Raw genomic sequence first — 21,708 nt, 5'->3', positions numbered from 1 at the left:
ATGCGCCAGCCGAATGCTCTTCAAGTAAGCTGGTTTTTCCTTGAGGTCCTCTGGCCATTTGTAGATATTGATGTTCATCCAGCCAGATACTTTCATTTTTAATATTGGAGGCATGAAGGGACATTTTAATATTTATTATCCAGTTTGTCTTCATTGAATTAAAAATGCTTTACAATTATAATTTGGTTTTGTAGATTATACTGAGTCCTAATTGAACCTGATGGCTTTGAGTGCTGTATGCTTTTAGAAACTTCCTGAAAATCAACAGTGACATGTTTTTTAATGGTAGCTGTCCTCCATGTAGTGTCTTGCTTAGCAGTTATGGAGCTTGAGCTAAAATAATTGCAGACCTCTTTATTTCATTTGTAATGTGTTACGTATTATGCTGGAAGCAGGACAACGTTATAGGCTTCGCTCTACAGTTACGAAACGCCGGAAGTAATAAAGAGGGGTTTTTGGGCAGTCTTATTCTTACACTTTTGCTGCCTCGTTTGTGAAGTGCCTACTATGTGTCAGCCCGCACTGAGTGCATCTGGCCCCAAGCTGGTCACTGTCCAGCTGCACAGACAATGAAAGTCAAAAACAATGGGATGAGTGTCTCAGCGGAGAATCCTACCTTCAGGACTGTGCTCCGCACTGAAAGCAATGTCAGAACTGGTGACGGACAGCAGGTTGAGTGGGGAGATGTGGAGAGGGATTCATGGAGTTGTCGTTTTCTAGTCTTTTCAGTCATTGTTAGATGATCTAGTATAAATGTGGCACTAGATTTCAAAGAAAAAGTGCAAGCATTTTTACTACCTTCTTTTTGTTGTCGTTGTTGTTTTATTTTTGAGACAGGGTTTCTCAGCGTAGCCCTGACCGTTCTGTAGTCCAAGCTGGCTTTGAACTGACAGAGATCCAGCTGCCTCTGCCTCCCAAGTGCTGGGATTAAAGGTGTGCTCTGTTTTACTTCTCAATAAAAGGCAAAAGTCCTAATTATTGCCATAAATGTTGTTGACACAGTTAATGTGAGCTTCTTTGTTGTTTTGATACCCGTTAGTTCAGATGAGCTGACAGACAGTAAGTCTGAAGTGTCTAAGAAGATAAAGGAGAGTTAAAAAGCACACTGCAGCTCTTCATGTTCCCGCCAGTCACGAGCTGGTTGATGGCATTCGACTTAGGTGCCCGAACACTTTTGTCCATTAGTGCTCATTCCGTCCGCCAGGGGCTTTCGTGCCCGGTGATGACATCGTCAGAGTTGCTGTGCATGTTGGGGTTTGGACCCAGGGCCTGCACACAGTAGGTAAGCGCCCTGCTTAGTAGGACGTAGACCGCATATCTCCTCCGAGCCTCCCTGCAGCTGCACTGGATGGCAGCTCTGCGGCGGGATACTTGGAAGAAAGGGGTTGGGCAAAGAGTCTTGAAGCAAGGTGAGATCTTCATCCGCACAGGCCTGTGAGATGCTGCGGGCAGGTTTGGCCCAGGCACCCTCACCAGCTGGACCGTCTCTCTGGTTTCTGTTGCCTTTTTATATGGATTGGAATGATACAGCCTGGCTTTTAAAGTTTCACAGGCAAACCCACTGACCTGCGGGCGTCTGGGAATACATTGCCATGGGGCAGCACTGCTGCCGGTTTGAACAGTGCCTTTACTTCCCCCTCTGTAACACTCTTCCCAAGTCCCCTCGCTGAAGCTGTTTAGACAGCTGCCCTGCCTCCTACAAAAGTCAGTCACTATTTCTGGTGCTGTGGGTGCGTTTGCTTCACTTACTGAGGTTTAAAATCATCTTTGAGCCTATGGGCTTTAGAGAGTGTGGTGGAACCCTTGTCTTCAGTGTGCTGGGCTCTGTGATAGGTCCCTCGCAAGGGCAGGGGGAAGGGTGGGAGGGAGGATACTTTGGTGCTGTTGAAAAAGCATAGCAAACTTGCACAAACTCCGGAATGACGGAGTAGTAGGCAAAGATGTGAATAGAAATAGGAACGAGACTGTCGCTGGGAGAAGAGAGCAGCCCTGCAGGATGTTAGCAAGGACCCCCACGTCATCATAACAGATCCACTGTTCTCCGTAAACAGTTTGTTCCGCATTGTAGCAAGGATGCAGCTGAGGAAAGAAAACAGAGGCCTGCCCTACATGCTGCTGAGTCCTACCCACCAAAGTAACCAAGCCTCCGATTCTGTGCTCCTCACCGTTGGGTCTCTTCTTCTTCTTTTTATTTTTTTATTTTTTGGTTTTTCGAGACAGGGTTTCTCTGTGGTTTTGGAGCCTGTCCTGGAACTAGCTCTTGTAGACCAGGCTGGTCTCGAACTCACAGAGATCCGCCTGCCTCTGCCTCCCGAGTGCTGGGATTAAAGGCATGCGCCACCACCGCCCGGCCGGTGGTGGGTCTCTTCTGTATTCAGGAGAATGCCCAACCGGGGAGTCCTACAGTGGAGGCCTGTTCACGGTAGACAGGATCATATTCTGGTCGTTCATTCAGAAGTCACGATGGAGGTTGAGATGAACCATCGAAGACTGCCATTTTTTAACAATTTTTTAAAAACTATAATATATGAAGAATTTATATGTTGAAATTAAATGTGCAAATGGTAATCTTAGTATTTAGGTCAGAGACATAAACATCAAGAATATATATCCTTTTGGACATAAAATTATTGGTAGAACTGTAGAGATGACTCAGTGGTTAAAAGCACTTAGTGCTCTTCTTGAGGACCTGAGTTCAATTCCCAATACCCACATAAGGCAGTTCATAAATGCCTGTAATTCAAGCTCCAGGGAATTTGACTCCCTCTTCTGGCTTCTAAAAGCACAGACACACACACACACACACACACACACACACACACACACACACACCCTTCTCCTTAAATCAAATATAAAATAAAATTTTTGTTGAGATTCATGGTTTATTGTTGCTATTGTGTTGTTCTTTCAAAGTCACACTCGTTTCATTGTAGAATATTCTTTTCCAAAATGAAAATTAGTCTGCCCTGGACCTTCCAAACTAAGTTTAAATGAGGACCTAACCGTGAGATTGGGAAAGCGTCTTCAGAGGATAAGTAGTCTGTAGATCCCTCGCTCAGGCGCAGCATGCGGGGAGTGGGCGTCAGACTCCGCACTGCTTTCTCAATAATCCACAGTCACGTGATCCCATGTGACCCCATACACCAGTGAAAAACCATAAAGATTATAAGGTTTTTGAACCGAGTGAAATTGAAAGCAGAGCTTGTCCACGTGTTAGAATTCTCTCTCTTCTAAGCCGAAGACTTAGTTGTTAGTAGAGGACTCAGTTTGATAGCTCTCAAGGAGAAGACATGCAGCCTCGAAATGTTGCATAGTTGATGGTTCCATTGTGTGTCATTTCTAAATCTAAATCAATGTGTCATATAGATGGCAGATCAGAGCTGGGCTTTGCTTGGGCTTTTGTTTCTTTATTTTTATTTTGGGGGGAATTTTTGTTTTGTTTTTGTGGCAGGGTTTCTCAGTGTATCTCTGCCTGTTCTAGAACTCAGTTCATGAAACAGACTGGCCTTGAACTCACAGAGATCTGTTGAGATTGAAGGTGTGTGCCCTACTTTCGGGCTCTAGCTGTACCTTTGCACTGAAAGCTTGGTGCAAGATAAGTGTTCATTTTGACAGAACAGTTTTATATCTTTTTTAAAGAGTGTGTGTTTGGCCAGGTGGTGCTGACATGTGCCTTTAATCCCAGCACTCCAGAGGCAGAAACAGGTGGATCTCTGTGAGTTCGAGGCCAGCCTGGTCTACAGGAGCTAGCGCCAGGACAGGCTCAAAAAAAAAACTACAGAGAAAACCTGTCTCGAAAAACAAAACAAACAAAAAAGTGTGTGTTCGTGTATGCTCCTGGATATACCAGAAGAAGGTGTTGAATGTCCTGGCATTGATGTTGCAGGTGTGTGAGACACCAGATGTGGTTTCTAGGCACCAAACTCAGGGCTTCTGAAAAGAACTACAAGCTTTCTTAACCACTGAGCCATTTCTCTAGTCCTCAAATGGGCAGCATATTGAAAGACCCTTTGTGCAAGTTGAGTGAGTGTTGCTGTGATAAATATCTTGATCATAATCGACCTAGGGTGGTTTTGTATCCTCTCAAGGGTTCCAGTCCACTGTTGAGAGAAACCGGGCCAGGAAACACTGCTTACTGGCTTGCTTAGAAATCCTTTTTGTATACAGCCCGAGTCCCCACATCAAATAGCAGTTGAGAAAACGTCATGTCTACAGGCCAGGCTGAAGGTGGCAATTCCTCAACTGTGGTTCCCACTTGTAGCTGTGTCAATGTGATGACCGAGTTTAGACATAACAAGTAACCTTTGTCAGTTCGATGAATCTGGTACACAGATACATCCCTATCAAGCTGGAACCTTTCCTTTCTTGTTGATCCCCAAGGTCTTACAGTTGTATCATATTATAAAGTGCAGTACAATTTTAAAAATACTCCCATAGTCTTTAAGAATTTCAATGCTTTAAAAGTTGAGTTCTTCTTATAATATCCAAAGTCTAAAATTTTTAAAAAGTTACATAGTTTCTTATTTAAAAAGCAAAAGATAGGGACGCAGTCATAATCAGATCAAAGCAAAACCAGAATCCAGTATTGTAAATGGCACCATGTCCAGTATCTGCACTCCCCTCACAGTCTTCCAGGCTTCACAGGCCTTGGGTGGCTCCTATTTTCTTTCTCTGCCTCATGCAAAACACCCACCCCACACATACCCCACTTGTCAGAAATATTCATGCCTGCCAATTATCCCTAGTGTGGATATTCCAGGGTCTTGACAGTGCCAATACCTTACGATATCCATTGCAACTTTGGCTACAACTTCACTAATGATCTTAAACAGCTTTTTGAGTACATATTAATGCATAGGAGAATATTATGGCTAATCTTGACTGCTAATGTACCATACCTAGGACCGGGGTATCTCTATTGAGCAATTGCCTCCAAAAGATTAGTCCTACTGTGCCTGCTTCGTTTTCTTCCCCCCATCCCCCAGTGGTGCTAGAGATAGAACTCAGGTTTTCATGCTTACAGCACAAGCACTGGATCCACCGAGGCCTCCTGCCCTCTATGCTTGCAAAAGTATGTTTTCCTTTAGATCTAGTATTGAGCTTCATTTCATTTTACATGTAGTTCATTTTTTGTTTCTCCATCTTTTTTAAATTTTTTTTTTCGAGACAGGGTTTCTCTGTGGCTTTGGAGCCTGTCCTGGAACTAACTCTTGTAGACCAGGCTGGTCTCGAACTCACAGAGATCTGCCTGCCTCTGCCTCCCGAGTGCTGGGATTAAAGGCGTGCACCACCACCGCCTGGCTCATTTTTAAATTTTCAAAGGAAAAGAGATAGTTACCAGATAAGTGATAGCTTGGACTTAGGATAGGGTAGAAGGTACAGGATGAAGAATGTACAAAATGAACAGTCAAAATTAGAGACCTCAAACCAGACTCGTGGCAATGAAGATTTGCCAGTAAAGATGAATGGACTAACAAGTAAACTGATCAATGGGACACACGAAAGCTCTCTCTGTCATTTTTGTTTCTGTTTTGTTTTCTTTGTTTTTTTTTTGCTTTTCTTTTAAATTTTATTTTGTTTTGGGGTGGTTTTCAAGGGCTGAAGGCAGATCCAGGGGGCATGGAGATATATGGGATAGGAATGAATAATATGAAATCCACGAAGAATCAATCCAAGTTTTAAAAAGAAGTCAGGAATCACTAGAGTCTGAGCATCTTTATTCTCCCAATAAATTGTGACTGCTGGCCCAGCACATGAAATCCTTAGCATATAAAGCATCACAGTTTCTTATCCAGGTCTAACTCATGTGTTTGGGTGAATTATAATTCCACTGTTTTTGCAGCTCAGTAGAGATATCCCTTGTGAACATGTATACTCCAGACACAGAATGGTTAGTCCTGCCTCATACACACACACACACACACACACACACACACACACACACACACACACACAGAGAGAGAGAGAGAGAGAGAGAAAGACAGAGACAGAGACAGAGACAGAGACAGAGAGGCAGGCGCCATTCACGTCACTCTTGTCTGTGATTGACATTGTCAGTGCTGGGGGAAAGCAGCTAAATATGCAACAGTCTCCCTCTGTGCCATGTTCTATTAGTCTCCCTCTGAGCCACTCTCTCTCTGTGCCATGTTCTATTAGTCTGACATTCTGGGTTACATTTCTGTTGCCGTATGTCCCAAGGATGGTGCAGGCACTCAGCAATGTTTCCTTGCATTGTCCATTATAAATATTTGCCCAGTGCTGGGGAGAGGTGGAAAAGGAAGAGAGAAATGTTTTTCTCTTGTAGAGGAAACTTGTAATGTAGGGCTTATTTAAAGAGTATTTATAGTCCATTGTTGGCCACAGGGTGTGTCGTGCTGCCCTGTCAAGATAGATTCTTAGTAGGGTTTTACAGTTGGATATTTCCCTTAGTTAAACTTTTTCAGTTGGCATGTGTCTTTCCATAGAGAGGTGATTTTCAGAAAATTGTGCTTTTCTGTAAGAAACGAAAGTTGAGATCTACCGGGTCTTATTTGGACAACATGAGTGTTCTGTAGCTTGGATGAACTTTATGACATTGTTGATTCTCATTCTTAAAATGGTATGAAATAGTTGACTGTAAACACTATAAATTTGAAAGTTTGTATTGTATCAACCTCTGCATTTAGCATATGTGCTTATATTTATTTCCAGGTCTTTACCTAGATTGTCAAAATAATTTTTGTGCATGCAGTCACATTGCTGTCATATGAAACAAAGGGCAAGTGTCTACAGAAGGCCTCTGCTAACCTGTTAGCATCTGCTAATGTTATGCAATTCCACGTTGGGTTCTTACAGAAGCTCCCTGCTCTATCAGAGTATTTTACGGCCTACTGTTTTTCCAAATATAGTTCAAGAGTCAACTTTTTTCCATAGATGATATTAATATTACAGTGGATTGGCAGATTTAACTGGTACAGGACATTGATTGTGATCCGGAAAAATACTGGTCAGAAGTCTGTAGTCCATTAAGATCTGTGCATCTGATGTCATTTACTCTGTGCCAGTTACATTTATGGTTTAAAATAGATCCTGCTGCCATGGATTGTGCTTCATCATGGTCGGGTAGGAGATAGAAAGAGAGGGCACCGGCAGTATCTGTTCGCCGTTTTCTCCAAAATTTCTGGCTGGACTCTAATGGCAGGCAGGGCTTGGCTTACCTGCAGTACCGTAATGGGTTGATATTGGCAGGAGCTCCTGGTTTGATATGTCATTGCTTCCATCAGTGAGGCTAATTGCTAATAAAACACTAAGTGGGAATTTAGGGGGAATGCTGCAGCCGTCGACTCTGTCCGTGGTAGCCGGAGCCCTGGCGCCATTTCGGGATCACTATTTGTACGCGTCTGTCAGAGTTAGAATACATCCATTTCTCTCAGTTTCAGCTTCTCTATAGAATTCCTGTCAATTGTTTGACTCCATTAAGTGTGCAGAGGAAATAAAAGCCTGAACAACCAATCCACCAGGGGCTCTGGATAGACCGTTTCTTTGTCCATCCTCAGAGCACTGCATTAGGTCTCATTATCCATTTATAATACGTGACCTCTGCCCTCTGGGTCATAGAAAATATTCAGTGTGCTTTTCTGTCATATAGGGCCCCTTTCTCAGCGGTCATAAAACAATGTGATGTCTGATGCTTCAGGGGACTAGTTTACACTGCAGGTTTTTAAATGAATACACATCCTTGTGGCAGTTTAATCTGGCCGCTTTCCCCCTTGCTCTTCCCCTTTTCTGCAACGGGACAGTGAGCGCCTGTACAGAAGGTGAATTTAGGGTTCTCTGTGTATTCTTTCTCATCCTAATTCAAAATTCTGTTTCTAGAAGTGGTTTGTTTCCAACTCTGTCTTTATGTCTATGGATAGAGAAATACATACTGTCTTAGATACAGTGAGTGGGCTGAGCCCTCATCCCTCACAGACTCAGAATGGCTCCTCAGATTGTTGGTGACTCCAGCCTTTTCGTCCAGCTGCCAGTGACCCACTCTCCCATGGAGGAGTTTGGAAACCTCCAGGTTCCTTTTCTGCTATGAATTTGGAGCAGCTTCCAGGATGCACTCACTGCATAGCTAATGGTTTTGTTTCCAGTTCACAGTTCACAGACAGACATGGGTCAAGAAGGAGATAGAGCGATTATGGCTTAAGCGTGAGCAGGAGTTCAGGGATAGGTTTTTCTCTCCAAACCAGGCACAGAAAACCTAACAGTAGTTAGCATTCGCTCCATGACAAGAATTAATATATTAACTGGATTATAGCACTGTTTGACAAACTGCTTACTAATACATCAAAATTGATTGGGCATTCTGTTTTTGAATGACAAATGGTTGCATTAAGAGGGGGAGGGAAATCCATTAATTAGAGCTGCTCTCAGCTATGGGAAATGTAATCATATAAATATGGATCTTGCTACAGCAGAGATCTCTCCTCCCAGTATTGTGTCTTCCGTGTGCATCTACACCTCTTTGCTATTAACGGAGCAGCTTCTCCCAGCTGCTCTCCTGTGAGTGACTTAACATTTTCCCACTGTGTAAAAACTATCCTGACTCATGGCCTAGGAATTCTTTTCTGATACTCCAGAAAATACCAAGAGAACCTCATAGCTCAGCCCTTGGGCTATTCTCAATTGTACTTGCTCTTAAAATGTGTCTGTTCTTGCTTTACTTCGCACAGAAGGTAGGGCTTTTAGTTTGGGGATAGGAAATTTGGAAAGAGGTGGTTTGTTTTCCAGTATGGATCCTCGAGTTACTAGTTTCTGTGCCTCGGGTTCCTCGTTTTTATAATTAAGCAATGAAAACCTCTTCGCACCTGGAAGAACTGGGATGCTCTCTGCCCAAGATTGCTGTAACTTCCTGAACCCAAATTTCAGAGCCTAGGAGGCTGCAGCACTGGCTCGGTGTTAAGAGCATTTAGCGTTCCTGTGGGATTGTCAAGTGAGATTGCTCCTTGGAAACACCTCACGTAGCTTGGCTAGGACAAGAGGTGTAACGGTGGCTTCCTTAGACGCCGTCCTGCTCCCTGCTTCCTTCTGGAGTTCTTGGCTCTGACGTTCCCAGGACTTCATAACAGGCACAGCCGAGTGTTGGAGCCAGCAGTGCTCTGTGGTAAAGCAGCAGCAGCAGCAGCAGCAGCGCAGAGAACGCATCTTTGTCGGTCTCAGCTTCTCAGATCTGAACAGGCCACTTAGCAAGTGTGCCTCTCTAGTAGTGTTTGAATTTTCCCAAGTATTTAACAGAAGCCGTTTTATTTATCAGTTCTTATCAAAAATGCAAATTCATTGTTACTCTTCTGTCTTTGGACTTTGATCATCTTCATTCTCCTAGTAACTTGTAAGGAGTTTTGCTGTCCATTTGTGCTGAAAGGCTAATTTCTAGAATGTTCTGTGGATGTTTTCCTTAAGGCTCAGAAGCTTTATCTTAAGATGAGTAGACTCTTAACATTAAACTTCTGAAGTGTCAGAAGAAGATTTGATTCTGAGATTTTTTTTTCAATCTATTTCATTGAATGAGAGGGAGTGGAATGGCTTTCATTTTTCACTCTATGGTTTTTTGAGTTACAATTTTAAGAAAATTATATTATACTGATATCTTAATGATTAGAGAAAATTAAAGTGCCATGAACGAAAAAGAAAAGTTGGAGAGACAGAAAGCAAGAAGGATAGAACAGGAAAGGAGGGATAGAGGAGGAAGGAAAAAGAAGGTTGTTAGAGGGCATGGGAATCAGAGCTCATGGGCTCAGAAAGCACATGCATAAGTGTCTTAAAAAGATGTGATTCTGATCTATTTAATCTGTGGCTCCCTGAATAATCGAGGCTAGTTTATATAGCTCATTCTGTAGCCAAGAACAGCATCAAGGTTACGGTGGGCCGGTCTCCACGTGAGCAGTGATTGAGCAGGTTCTTCTCAGATGTCTGAAACACTTTTGAAAAGTTTTGGGAATGTGGCTACATTTCAGTTTCCGGCATGCAAAAATTCCTCGGTTTGATTCCCAGCATCCCATAAAAATAAAGATAGGAAAAGTAGTTATAGAAATGGCCAAACATACACAGAATACAGCAGATGTTTTGTGGATCTACCTGTAACCTGCCCTTGCTTCTGTTTCCTGGGGAACGCTTTGCATGTGCGTGTGCACACAGAGACAGAGGGAAGTCTTTCTTGGTGCTTTTCCCCGTGCCTGTTTCACTCTGCGTCTACTGATGACTTTAGCACTGCAGGTGAGGTGGATGCGGAGGTCTGGAGAGCTTCAAGTGGCTCGTGCTATGTGCCAGAAGATCAAGCCTTGGGAAATGTTCTCTTGCTTTCAGAGGGAGCCTGTAGGTGGTAGTTAGTCGGCCCGACCCTCTTGCTTCTGTGTGTAACGGAATCTGTTTGGACTTAAAGGAACATATAGTGTAGCCATAATGATGATTTAGGATTCTGAAATACATTCCTATGGATGCGGTGTCTTCAAGGTCTAAAAGCGTTTCTTTCTTCATGCCAAGACAACTTTGCCTCTTTTGCTTAGGCAAGAGAAAATGCCTATTTAGTTCTTTCTGCTGTATAATGATCTAGACTTTTCTAGAATAGTATTAGACACTAAACAAGTAAAGCATGGAAGAAGCTGCATTAATTCTGTGCAAAATGGTTGCTTTTCTAAATGCTTCCCGCCCCTTTTCAACTTGTCGCCTGCTCTGTTTCGTATTTGTTTGTTTTTGTGGGTGTGTTTTGTGGTGCTGGTGGTCAGTCCCAGAACTGGCTCTCTCTCCACCGTAAGTTCCCTTATCATCAGCCTTGGCCGCGAATACCGTTGCCCACTGGGCCATCTGACTCCTCCCCCCCCTTTTTTTCACTTTTTATAAAGTTGAGTCTCATTGTGTTGCTCAGGCAACTCACTCTGTCGACCATGATGACTTTGAGCTTGCAGTCCTCCTGCCTCAGCCTCCCATGTAGCTGAGATTACAGGTCAATGACTTCAGGTTTGGACCTGTACTTGGGTGCAGCTCATGATTCTTCATAAAATTTAGACTTGGGTACTTCTGCCTCCAGCAGGTAACCATTCCTCTCAGCTGAAACACTTCACTATTACAGGTCTGAAAATGGAGTAAAGTTGGTCTTATATTTGATATTTTTGTAAATATAGAAATGCTAATATGCAGACATGTTGCGTAAACAAAATGAGAAGTGTCACCTTATCTTAGGAAAACTTGTCGCACCTGGTAAGCTGCTGAGACACGTGACTGAACACATCATAAGTCCCTTGGTTTTCCACACCGTGGCGGTCATCCCTCACGGTGCATTTGATTGCTTTCCAGTTCCTTTCCTTGGCTGGACTCGCTCTGCTGACCCTATAGCAGTTCTCTTTTTGCACAGCTTTCTACTAAATACCTACTTTTATATAGGTACACGGTCTACACCACTTCTAATGTACCAGCATACAGGTACTGGAAAGTCCTCCCTGTCCCCTAACCATCCTCACTACCTTCCAGAAGGTAAGTCGTGTGTGCTTGCAGATGAGCAGAAGAATGCAGTCTTGTGCTGCTGTTTAGACTCCAGAGCCGTGGCCTCACTCCACAAGCTCTAAGCAAGACCGTCTCGTTACTGCAGGCAGGGTGGACTTAATCCCTACTTACCTTGCTGTTGTTGAGTTAATATGCCTGTGCTGAGGTTCGCTGCTGACTGAGTTGCAGGCGCACATGTTAAGTTGGCATTGTGGGTATCTTTCCAGTTGGGACTTCAGTTGCAGATGTCCTAAAGACATTGCCACAGTCTTGTTTATTCCGTTCCAAGTTGCACATTGGGATGGTTTGGAAATTTTGCTCAGCAGAGTTGCTGATCTGGCCAAGAATACCAGTCCATTAGGCTCTATTGTTTTCTTCATTTTATGAGATCTTTACGGTCATGCTGAGTAGTAAAACGAAGTTGTGAGCCCTGCCAGGCTGCCTCCAGATATCATTTGTCCAGACACACAATGTAAAATGACCTCTGGGGCAACAGGAATAACAAATGAGAGGTCCTTTAGTCATGCAATGGAAGGAGACTTTGGGAATCTGGAAAGGAAACTGGAGAGAGAGGGATAAGATGTACCGGGAGTTGAAGGCTATTCGGGGAAATGGATTCTCTTATAGACAATAAGAATATGTCATTTTTCTAATTATATATTGCTGGTGACTGTTCTTCTGGGAATGTGGAAGAAAAGGAAAGTGAAACCAGAGATATGCAGTGACTGAATGCAAAAAACTTTAATAATTAATTAGCGAACATCTATGGTACCCCTGGGCCAGGGTGCAGGGAAGATCATTGATCCATTTAATATAAACGTGGGAGAAGCTTGTTCCTGTATGTACTGTTACAGTGCTGTCGGCTCTTGTGAAGCGTGCCTACTGATAAGCAGGGCCTCAGTGAGGGAGTGCCTCTGTAAAATTCAGTGTTGCTCCCTGGCGCCCCACTTACAGCGCCTGTAACAGTGTGAGTGGGTTCTAATAGGAACCATTTCATTGGATATTTTTGGTGTATGACTTTGTAGCTGGTGCCTTTTTCTTTTTTCCCCTAGTCATTGAAAAGTAATGAATGTCTGTCACCCAGATAAGTATGTGATGGAAGGAGACTTTAGGAATCTGGACGGGGGAAGTGTGGAGAGTGAAATAGGCTGTAAAACGACAGTCTACTTAAGGGTATAGATGTGTGGTTACTGCTGCTCTCACATTGCTTGCCTCTTGTGCTATCCCTTTGGGCATGGTTGGGTCCCTGGGAACTTCTCTGCTCATTTTGCTGGTTGGTTGTTTGTGCTGGAGACTTAGCTTTTAAAGCAGATTTTCATTTCTACAGTAAGAAACTGCATTTGCCCTCTGGTTCTCCCTGGAAGCCCAAATACTTTCTCATCAGAAGCAGGGTTCGGTTTGGAGCACTGTCATATTGTATGGTCGCTACAGAAATGCTGCTTTTCATAAGAAACAAGTATATGTGAAAGTTTGTCCTTGAATGGGAGTTTACCACTGTTGGCCTTTGGGTGAACCTGGAGCAGGAGCTTTTTCATTCAGGGCAGCATGATGTCATTGAAGTCAAAAAGTTCTCTGTAGCTAGAAAAAGACACATTGTTCCCCGAAATAACTTAAAGGGCTGAAACCTGTTGGCACATTATTGGCTTCTCAGTCCTCACTAAAGACTTCAGCGTGGCTGCTTTTCATCATTCTCTATGCAGTAGAGACTTTGCAGAGTACAGAAAACACTCTGCTCCTGAATCTCAAGAGAGTTGAGCCACCGGCCTTCCTGATGGTCCTCCGAAGAGAGCATCATGCATATGTAGTACAGATTTCAAATTTTTCATTGTGTTCTTAAGTGGGTTTAAATTTCACTTAGATTTTCATGTAGCTCTACAGTAGATAGGACTCTCTCACTTGGAATGTGAGGCTGTGTGTGGGTGAGCATAGTTGTGTTTGGTTGGCACCCTCATATCGGCCTCATTGCACTTAGCTGTAGAACCCTGGACGGCCTCATAGTGCCTGGGAAAGTCGGGTGGCCAGACTTGGCCATCTGCCATCACTGTTGTTGAGTGACTGTGTTTTCTGAGCTTCTGGAGCCACACTTGAGATGTTTTCTTATTGTTACCAAAAACAAAAAAAACAGAAAAACCCAGAAGAACCCAGAAACCCAGAAAGAACTGAAGGAAACAGTTCCTTCCACTGTTGTCATGAACTAGAGCCGCGCATTGCATTCATGCCGCTGTTTGATTGCTCATTGCTTTATGTGCATTCTATGCAAGGGGCTCGCGACCCATGTGTTCTTGACCTCTTAACATTTTTACGCATTGCAAATCTTTAATTTATCTAATTTAGTAGTACTAGATAGAACCACACATTTTTTTTTTAATCTTGAAGCAATACTTATGTACCTTTAATTTCATTAAGATGTCTTACTCTGTCCTGAATGCTTGCAAATCACACCCAACCCACTGGGAGGACTATTTCTCCTCCTGCTGTCTTACGGACGTTCATGGCAAGGCTGAATCCTGCATCGTCCTCTGCACCGAGTGGGTTTACTAATGAAGGACTCAAGTTATTGAGCTTTAACTGTTTCTTTGGGCAGAATTTTAGAAACCATTTAATTCTGTGAAAGTGCAGGTTTGTGGCAGGAAATTTGCATTCCCCCTGAAGTAGTACTGACGTGTTTCTAGAACCTGGGACTACATCACACATGCTAAGATGTGAGTGAGGGTTTAGCAGAGCTCAGAGGTGGAGGTTTAAATGTCACATGGATTGGTTCATAATTATGGCTAGCGAAGCGTGGTACTTCAAAACACAAGGAGTTAGCAGCGTGGGAGGTGGTGTTTTCAATTTTCTTTAGATAATAAAAACAAATTTCTGTGTACACCCATCTTTGTAATCAGCTACAGAAAACACCTCAGAAGTCAAAGCCAAGGTTCTTCTAAGTTTTCATAGAATTCAGGACATATTCTTTGATTACTGAGAAATTTTTATGTGCGTGTCGGACCTAGGGATATAGTCATCAAACCATTTCATCTTTCTCTTCTTGATTTTACTTACTTTGTTTTATCAATACAGAAGCAGTTTGGGCTGAGACTGAAAGGGGTATTTTGCAGAGATCAGCACTTGACAAACTTGTTTTGTTTTATTGGCCCCGGTGGCATGTGAAATATGAATGTATACATACAAACATACATTTATATGTTCGCCCACATATCCCTCTCTGACAGCAAAGTACACTAGGTGGGGTTTTGTTGTTGTTGTTGAGCTGTTGTTTACTCATTCTCGGCATGCCTGCTTCCCTGAGAACACTGTAAACATTCGGGGTCACAGTTACCATGTAACTGCCCGGTGTTCTCTGTTTATCCAATGTCTGTGTGTGGAGACAGTGTTTTCAAAGTGCTATTTCTAAAGTAAATCGACAGTGCTTCCTTTGCATGCATGTAAGGTGCATTATAAATTCCTGTAACCAAAGTAGGGGACAAGATGATGACTTTACATCATGATGCCCCTTTGCCTTTACTCTGGCAAGTCTGTCAATCACCTAAAAAGAGCTCATATAAATAGCCAGCTAGCAAAGATCAGGGAGATGCCTTAGTGTGAACAGCACTTGCTGCTCTGCTAAAGGCCCCAGCATCACATGGTGAATCACAACCATAACTCTGATTCCAAAGAATCTGACTCATCTGACCGCCATTGTTACCAGGTACACGCATGGTTCGCATCCTCCATCCATCATACACACATACATACATACATATATACATACAGACATATGTACACTCAGATACACAGCTACATATAAAATTAGTTTATAAAACTCCCCTTTTAAAATTTGATAGTTCGCCGGGCGGTGGTGGTGCACGCCTTTAATCCCAGCACTCGGGAGGCAGAGGCAGGCGGATCTCTGTGAGTTCGAGACCAGCCTGGTCTACAGAGCTAGTTCCAGGACAGGCTCTAAAGCCACAAAGAAACCCTGTCTCGAAAAAAAAAACCAAAAAAAAAAATTTGATAGTTCTTCGCAGGGCGGTGGTAGAACACATCTTTAATCCCAGATTTCAGGAGACAGAGGCAGATGGATCTCTGTGTTAGAGGTCAACCTTTTATACAGAGTGAGTTTCAGGGCAGTGAGGGATACACCGAGAAACCCTGGCTTAAGAAACCAAAACCAATAAATAAGTAAATAAATAGTTGAATTATAGTTTAACCTATGTTATTAGAAGTATGAAAAATGCATCATTGATATCCTTTCTTGTGTTGCATCTAAATTTTTTGTAAAATATTTTGACATAATGTATTTGAGAACATTTTATTCTTGTTGGTACCAAGTGCATGACCTAGTTCCTGATGAGATTATTGGTTACTGATGGACACGGCTGCCTAGCATCCATTCTTGTTTCTACTTCCTGCCTGTGGTCCTCTGGACTTTTCCTGTTCCTGTTGCACATGTACCAGATGCTCTGCCCTTTCTGCACTCTATCCAAGAGTGATACAGTTTTAACAGCAGAGATTCTGTGCTCTCACAGCCACGGTCGGTACCTGTCACACAGGATTGCTTTCCTTTCCAGTTCTAAGGAGCGGTTGGAAAGTGTGCAGACTCTGCTCCAATCAGGTGTCCTTTCTGATTTTTTTTTCATCCTACTAGGTTCAAAGTTTCCATTTATTTTTCTCTTTGGCCTGGTGGTGGTTTTCCTCCTTGGGCAGTGAATGCTGACTACTCTCCCTACTGGGATTGGAGGAAGTTCAGAACATCCATAAGTATAGGGGAGAACAAAGGATATTGAGTTAACACAGAAGATATTTCTCCTGCACTTTAATTTCTCCATCTTTGGTGCTGCTAGAGCATCTTAATTAGGAAGCCAGTGAACAGAAGGCCTTTCTAAATCCCCATGTAGAAGTTCGAGGTTCAGATTCCTCATTTCCTTGCCTTGTCTTTTTTCCCTTCTGGCAGTTTTAAAGGAGACTTATTTATTGTCACTATTTTACATATACAAAGAATTCATTTCTGTGTTGTATATTTGGAATATTTACTACTTCCTTTGTAAAGCAGATGAGGACAGAGGGGCTCCTCCTCCTCCTCCCTACTTCCTCATCCTCCTCCCACCCCCGTGGGAAATTCCAAGCATACCCACAACCAGATAACAATAGTGCAGCAAACCAATAAACCACCAGCTCCAGACCAGGGTTCTTCTGGCAATAGTCCACTCCATCCTTGCCCTACGCCCTCCCTGCCACCATAATGTCCTCAGTTTTATGAAGTCCTAGCGTCAAACCATTCCGTCGCTGTCACTTACTCTAAGCTTCAGCCTTACACTCAGTGTTTTTTTTTTGAGTGTTTATTCTGAGAAAGCTACGACTTTAGGTCCAGGGCATGTGGTACGCACACAGTCTCTTTGAAGATCCACATTAGGTTTTATTTTCCTGTGGAAAGGTGGTTTCCTGCCTGCTCACTGCTGTCATTCTGTCACGTGGCTCCAGCTTTACCACCCAGACTCTGCTCTGGCTGTACTCCGCGTCCCCTGGTCTCCACGTGACTTCAGCACACACCACTGACATCTTTTCTCATCTGTCCCACACAACGCGTGCTACCTACCACCTCGTCAAGCTTTTGTTACTGTTTTCTGGTACGTTCTGATTTGGGGGGGCATTGAACATGAAATCCTCTGTCTTCTGTGTGCTGAGATTGGACTCATAGCCCTAGGCATGGCTACCCCATCGGTTTTTTTGAAAACTATTTTAAGGGAGGAGAGAGAACTGATAGTTCCTCTTGGTTTTGTCAGTGGCAAGAATTTCACATCAAACAAAGGTGATGAATGATTTGGGGGCAGCTGCCTCTTGAAAACATCAGTTGACTTACCATCTTTACGGTATATACCAGAATTAGTCCCCAAAGATTGTTAGAATAATAATGGGTAATTGTTAGGATACTCTTTTATTCATGATGCCATTTGCCATCATAAAAAATGTAGTTGTGTAACTTCGTGATCATTTGGGTTTCATGCTAAATATCAACATGTCAGAGCTAGAGAACCATGATTTGAAGAAACAACAGTTAATGGTTTGGATATTGCACATCTTACATTTCGACACTATGCCTGTCCATAATGACTGAATTAGGTCTCACTTCTTTTTTTGAAACAAGTTCAAATAACTAGTTTTGTGAACTTGTGTCTTTTAAAATCTTGCCTTGGGTCATACTTCATCTCCTTTGTTGGATCTGTTTCCACATAATTTTGTTCTTCTCACCATACGTTTCCTTGACATCATCAAACAAGATTGACATTGCCTTTACTGTTCGTGGAGGAATGTATTAAGCATTTCATTGAGTCTGTATTAAGAATATTTAAAATGCTTGTTTCCTTTTTAATAGCCTATACTAGATGAATTTACAATTCTCCCTGGTCTTGGAACTGATGAGATTGTTTTCTGTTACAACCATGGTCCTTTACGGCTCCTCTCCGGCTTCCACCCCCTCATCCCATGCCTTCTCTTTCTTTGGTCCTGTTTCCCAGTTAGCTCAATGCTTGATTCCACTGAAGGGAGGTGGGGGCTGGGGAGTGGTGCATTCGGTCCAGTTTTACTTTGAATCTAAAAGTGCTTTTAAAAATGAAGTTTTTTTTTTTTTAAAGTAAGGATGGAGAAAATTCACAGCCATAAGGAATGATGTACCTTCAAAGAAACACTGGGGTGTGGAGACACAAAATTTGAGTAACTGTTGGAACTCAGTGAATGTTAGAAATATTTTGTTGTTTGGGCAGGAGCTCCCGAGCTGGTTGAGTGCTTGCCTGGCACGTAGGAAGCACTAGGTTAGAGTCCTGGCACCACAGAAAGCTAGCATGGGTACAGATGCTGTAATCCTAGCAGAATGACCAGAAGTTCAAAATCAAGACTAGGCCTGAAAGTGTGTGCACCTAACCCTAGGACTTGGAAGGCAGAGACAGGAGGATCTCTGTGAGTTCCAGGCCAGCCAGGACTACATAGTGAGATTGTCTTAAAAAGAGTCCAAAGATCAATAATAAATATGGCATTTTCCATAGCAAAAAAAAAAAAAAGAGTCCAAATTTCCTCAGCTGCATAGTGACTTTGAGACACCCTAGCCTGTTTCCAACAAAACCACAGACACCAATAAATGAGCAAAGACCAGTAAGGTCTTCCTAACTAAAGGTCTCTTTATGTAGACTAGTTTCACCTATATTGTAGTACTGAAGAATTATGGAAATTACTTAAAATGGCCAGGAAAGACAACGTTTTAATTAATATATGATTTTTTTTTCAGCGATTGAAAATGTTTCTCAGACATGCATTTTTGTGCCTTCACTGTAGATAAAAGTAATGAATGGGTTCTCGGAATCCGTCCCAGGTCACTTAGCGAGTGGGCCTGCCAGCTCCTCAGTGAACCTGGCTGTTGAGATGGATTCAGCTATTCCCACGGATCTCAACACTAAATGTCTACAATTGTGGGTTTTGATTGTTTTTTCTTTTCTTTTTTTTTTTTTAACAAGCCTCTTACTGTTGCCCATGCTGACTCTGACGAGATCCCTTCCTGTAGCTTCTGAGTAACTGGGTCCAGCATTTTCCAGCAGCCTGGCCAGTGTTTACTGTTAACTGGACATCTTTTTAAGACTTGTTTGCTCATCAGTCATGAACTGCACCAGTGTTTTATGTGTTCTATCACCTATTTGAGCTGATTATGTTCTCATCTGATTTTCCAGTGCACAGTTTGGAGAGATTTAAATTCTTTTTTTTTCTCCTGTAGCGCTTCCCCCTGGAAGTCCAGGCCCCATTACTCGACATGGGTCCTATGACAGCTTAGCCTCCGACCATAGTGGACAGGAAGATGAAGAATGGCTTTCTCAGGTAAAACTCTGATATATTGGGTTTATTACAATGAAAATGAAATGAAATTTATGCCCTGGCAAAGCATGCATGGGTAGCCCATATATGGTGGTTCTGTTGAACTTGTCCATATTGGGTTTCATGGTCTAAGTTGATGAGGACGACTGACCAGGTCTCTCTCTCTCTCTCTCTCTCTCTCTCTCTCTCTCTCTCTCTCTCTCTCTCTCTCTCTCTCTCACCAATTTATTATGTATACAGTGTTCTGCCTGCATGTATGCCTGCAGGCCAGAAAAGTGCCCCAGATCTCATTACAGATGGTTGTGAGCCACCATGTGGTTGCTGGGAATTGAACTCAGGACCTTTGGAAGAACAGGCTGTGCTCGTAACCAATGAGCCATAGGGAGAATGGAAATCTGTGTTTATTCTGTTCTTTTCCTTACAGGAAAGTGGAGATAATTGGTACACTTTGTGAGTCACCAGATCTATGAGTATTTCCTTATTAAGAATGTCTTGGAAACACTGTTGCAGGAGTGCATACGTATGTTTGGTTGTACATATTACGTCTATGCTTCACCGACACTTGTCTCTGCTCATGCAGATGTCTGTTTTGATGCAGAGCATACAGAACGTCCAAATGCTTTTGTTGGGGGAGGTCAGCATTGTCTTCTGCTAGTTCCGGCTGGAATTCCTTTCCTGGCTGTTACCGACGGCCTCCGCACCATGCCCAAAACAGCGTCCCTCAGCCACTCTCACCCCACCAGTGGCTCCGTCTTCAAGTGAAGCGCTTTGATTTCAAAGCGACTTGGGCAGATTTCACAGTGGAGCGATTCCAGTGACTTCATTACAGATGCTGTTGTGTCTGCCTCCAGCCTGACATCATTTGGGGAGGTTAATGACCTGTCTCACATTACCCATTTGGCAGCTTTTATCAGACAGGTGCCTCACAGAAGTCGGACCCTTTGTGGTGTTTTCTGGGAGGGTAGCCTGAAAAGCAGAAACTGGAGGGGCAATGTTTATTCCAGTACCCCAGCAATGCTCTCGGGGTGCCCTGTGAGTGGCGGCCCATCTTCTGGCATGCTGAGGTCCTTCCTCTCCTGGTGCTATTAGGATAAAACAACCCATTGTGCACAGAATTTGTCCAAGAGTGCTGGCACAGAAACCATTGTTCTTCATTCAGCTTTTCTTTGAGAAGAAGGGGTAATGTGTGCTGTCAGTGTGGAAGTGCATACAATATGTTTGTCCTGCACACAGCAGGCGTGTGAATACTGCAACATCTGGCTAGCGCCTCAGTGAGATTGCACGGGCATATGTTTACCTCTCGGCTGTGTGACACTCACAGTTTTGAGCTTAAAATATACACAATTCTTTATCTGTGGCCTAATTTACATTGCCGAGTGCAACTCTGAGAATCAGAAATCACTGTCCTTGCTCTGAGTGTTCTCTCTGTCATTAGTGGGTATGCGAATATCCTTCCAAGACCGGGATGCCTGTGCCCTCTCGAAGTCGGAGGCCTTTGCACTCCGCTTCAGTTGTGTTTTGTTAAAACTTAATCACTGGAATCTTAGAAACGTAATTAAATATAAAAGAATCAGGGCGAGGACTCCAGGCATGTGCGAGCCAGTTTGATTAGGCCTAGGTGTGGACACGGCAATGGCAAGGCTGGGAGAAGAGTAGTTGGATTTTGCTGAAGATTTGTAGAAGCTGTTGTTCCCAGGGCCGTCTGCGGAGCCATTTTCAGATTCCCCCGTCTTCTGTTCCTTTTTCTTACAATATTGAGTATAATCCTGGCAATGCCCCACCCCTTCCGTAGAGTTTGATACTTATAAAACTTTTGAATTACTGTTTTACTGTGTGTAGACTCCTTGTCAATGTTTATGACAGTAGAAAAAACATTTTGATCAAGTATCAGTTACATGAGAGAAAACATAATAGCTCCTTTATTTAAAATAGATGTGAGCGCTGGAGAGACAGCTCAGGAGTTAAGTGCACCGAGTCCCCAGCTCCCGCATGGGGTGGCTCACGGCTGCCTATAATCCGGCTTCTAGGGATCCCGTGCTATCATCTGGACTCCCTAGGCACCTGCACACAAGTGATGTGTGCTCACACAGATACATACACATAGATAGAAATTAATCTTAAAAATGTACTTAAAAAGTAGACGTGAGAAAACTTGGAAGCAATGTAAATATGCTACTGTATTGTACAAGGGTCCAGCTTCATCTGTGAGATGATTTGGGCCTTATCTTAGTTTTCTAGAGCCAAGAACAACTGCACTGTTTTCAAGAGCTTGAGAGAATTACTTTTAGTCGCTTCCATTGCATGCCCTCACTGTGGTAAATGCTGGCTTCGTTGAGTTTGCAAAGGCGGTCGGTCAGTCCCTCGGAAGCT

At 43.2% G+C, this 21,708-nt stretch overlaps 1 protein-coding gene across 10 annotated transcripts in view; it reads left to right on the top strand.

Moving 5' to 3' along the window:
• Bcas3 (BCAS3 microtubule associated cell migration factor) overlaps nucleotides 1-21,708 on the top strand; it is a 499,936-nt gene that overhangs the window by 217,543 nt on the left and 260,685 nt on the right. For all 10 annotated transcript variants that reach the window (XM_075991231.1, XM_075991234.1, XM_075991235.1 and 7 more), the window contains one exon: nucleotides 19,241-19,341. In XM_075991231.1, the coding sequence (XP_075847346.1) occupies nucleotides 19,241-19,341 (101 nt within the window). The remainder of the gene's footprint in view (nucleotides 1-19,240; nucleotides 19,342-21,708) is intronic.

The sequence above is a fragment of the Microtus pennsylvanicus genome, chromosome 11, assembly GCF_037038515.1.
Source record: "Microtus pennsylvanicus isolate mMicPen1 chromosome 11, mMicPen1.hap1, whole genome shotgun sequence".
In the NCBI taxonomy this organism is placed as follows: Eukaryota; Metazoa; Chordata; class Mammalia; order Rodentia; family Cricetidae; genus Microtus; species Microtus pennsylvanicus.
The sequence above is the reverse complement of the archived record's forward strand: the minus strand, read 5'-3'. Positions and strand labels throughout refer to the sequence as shown.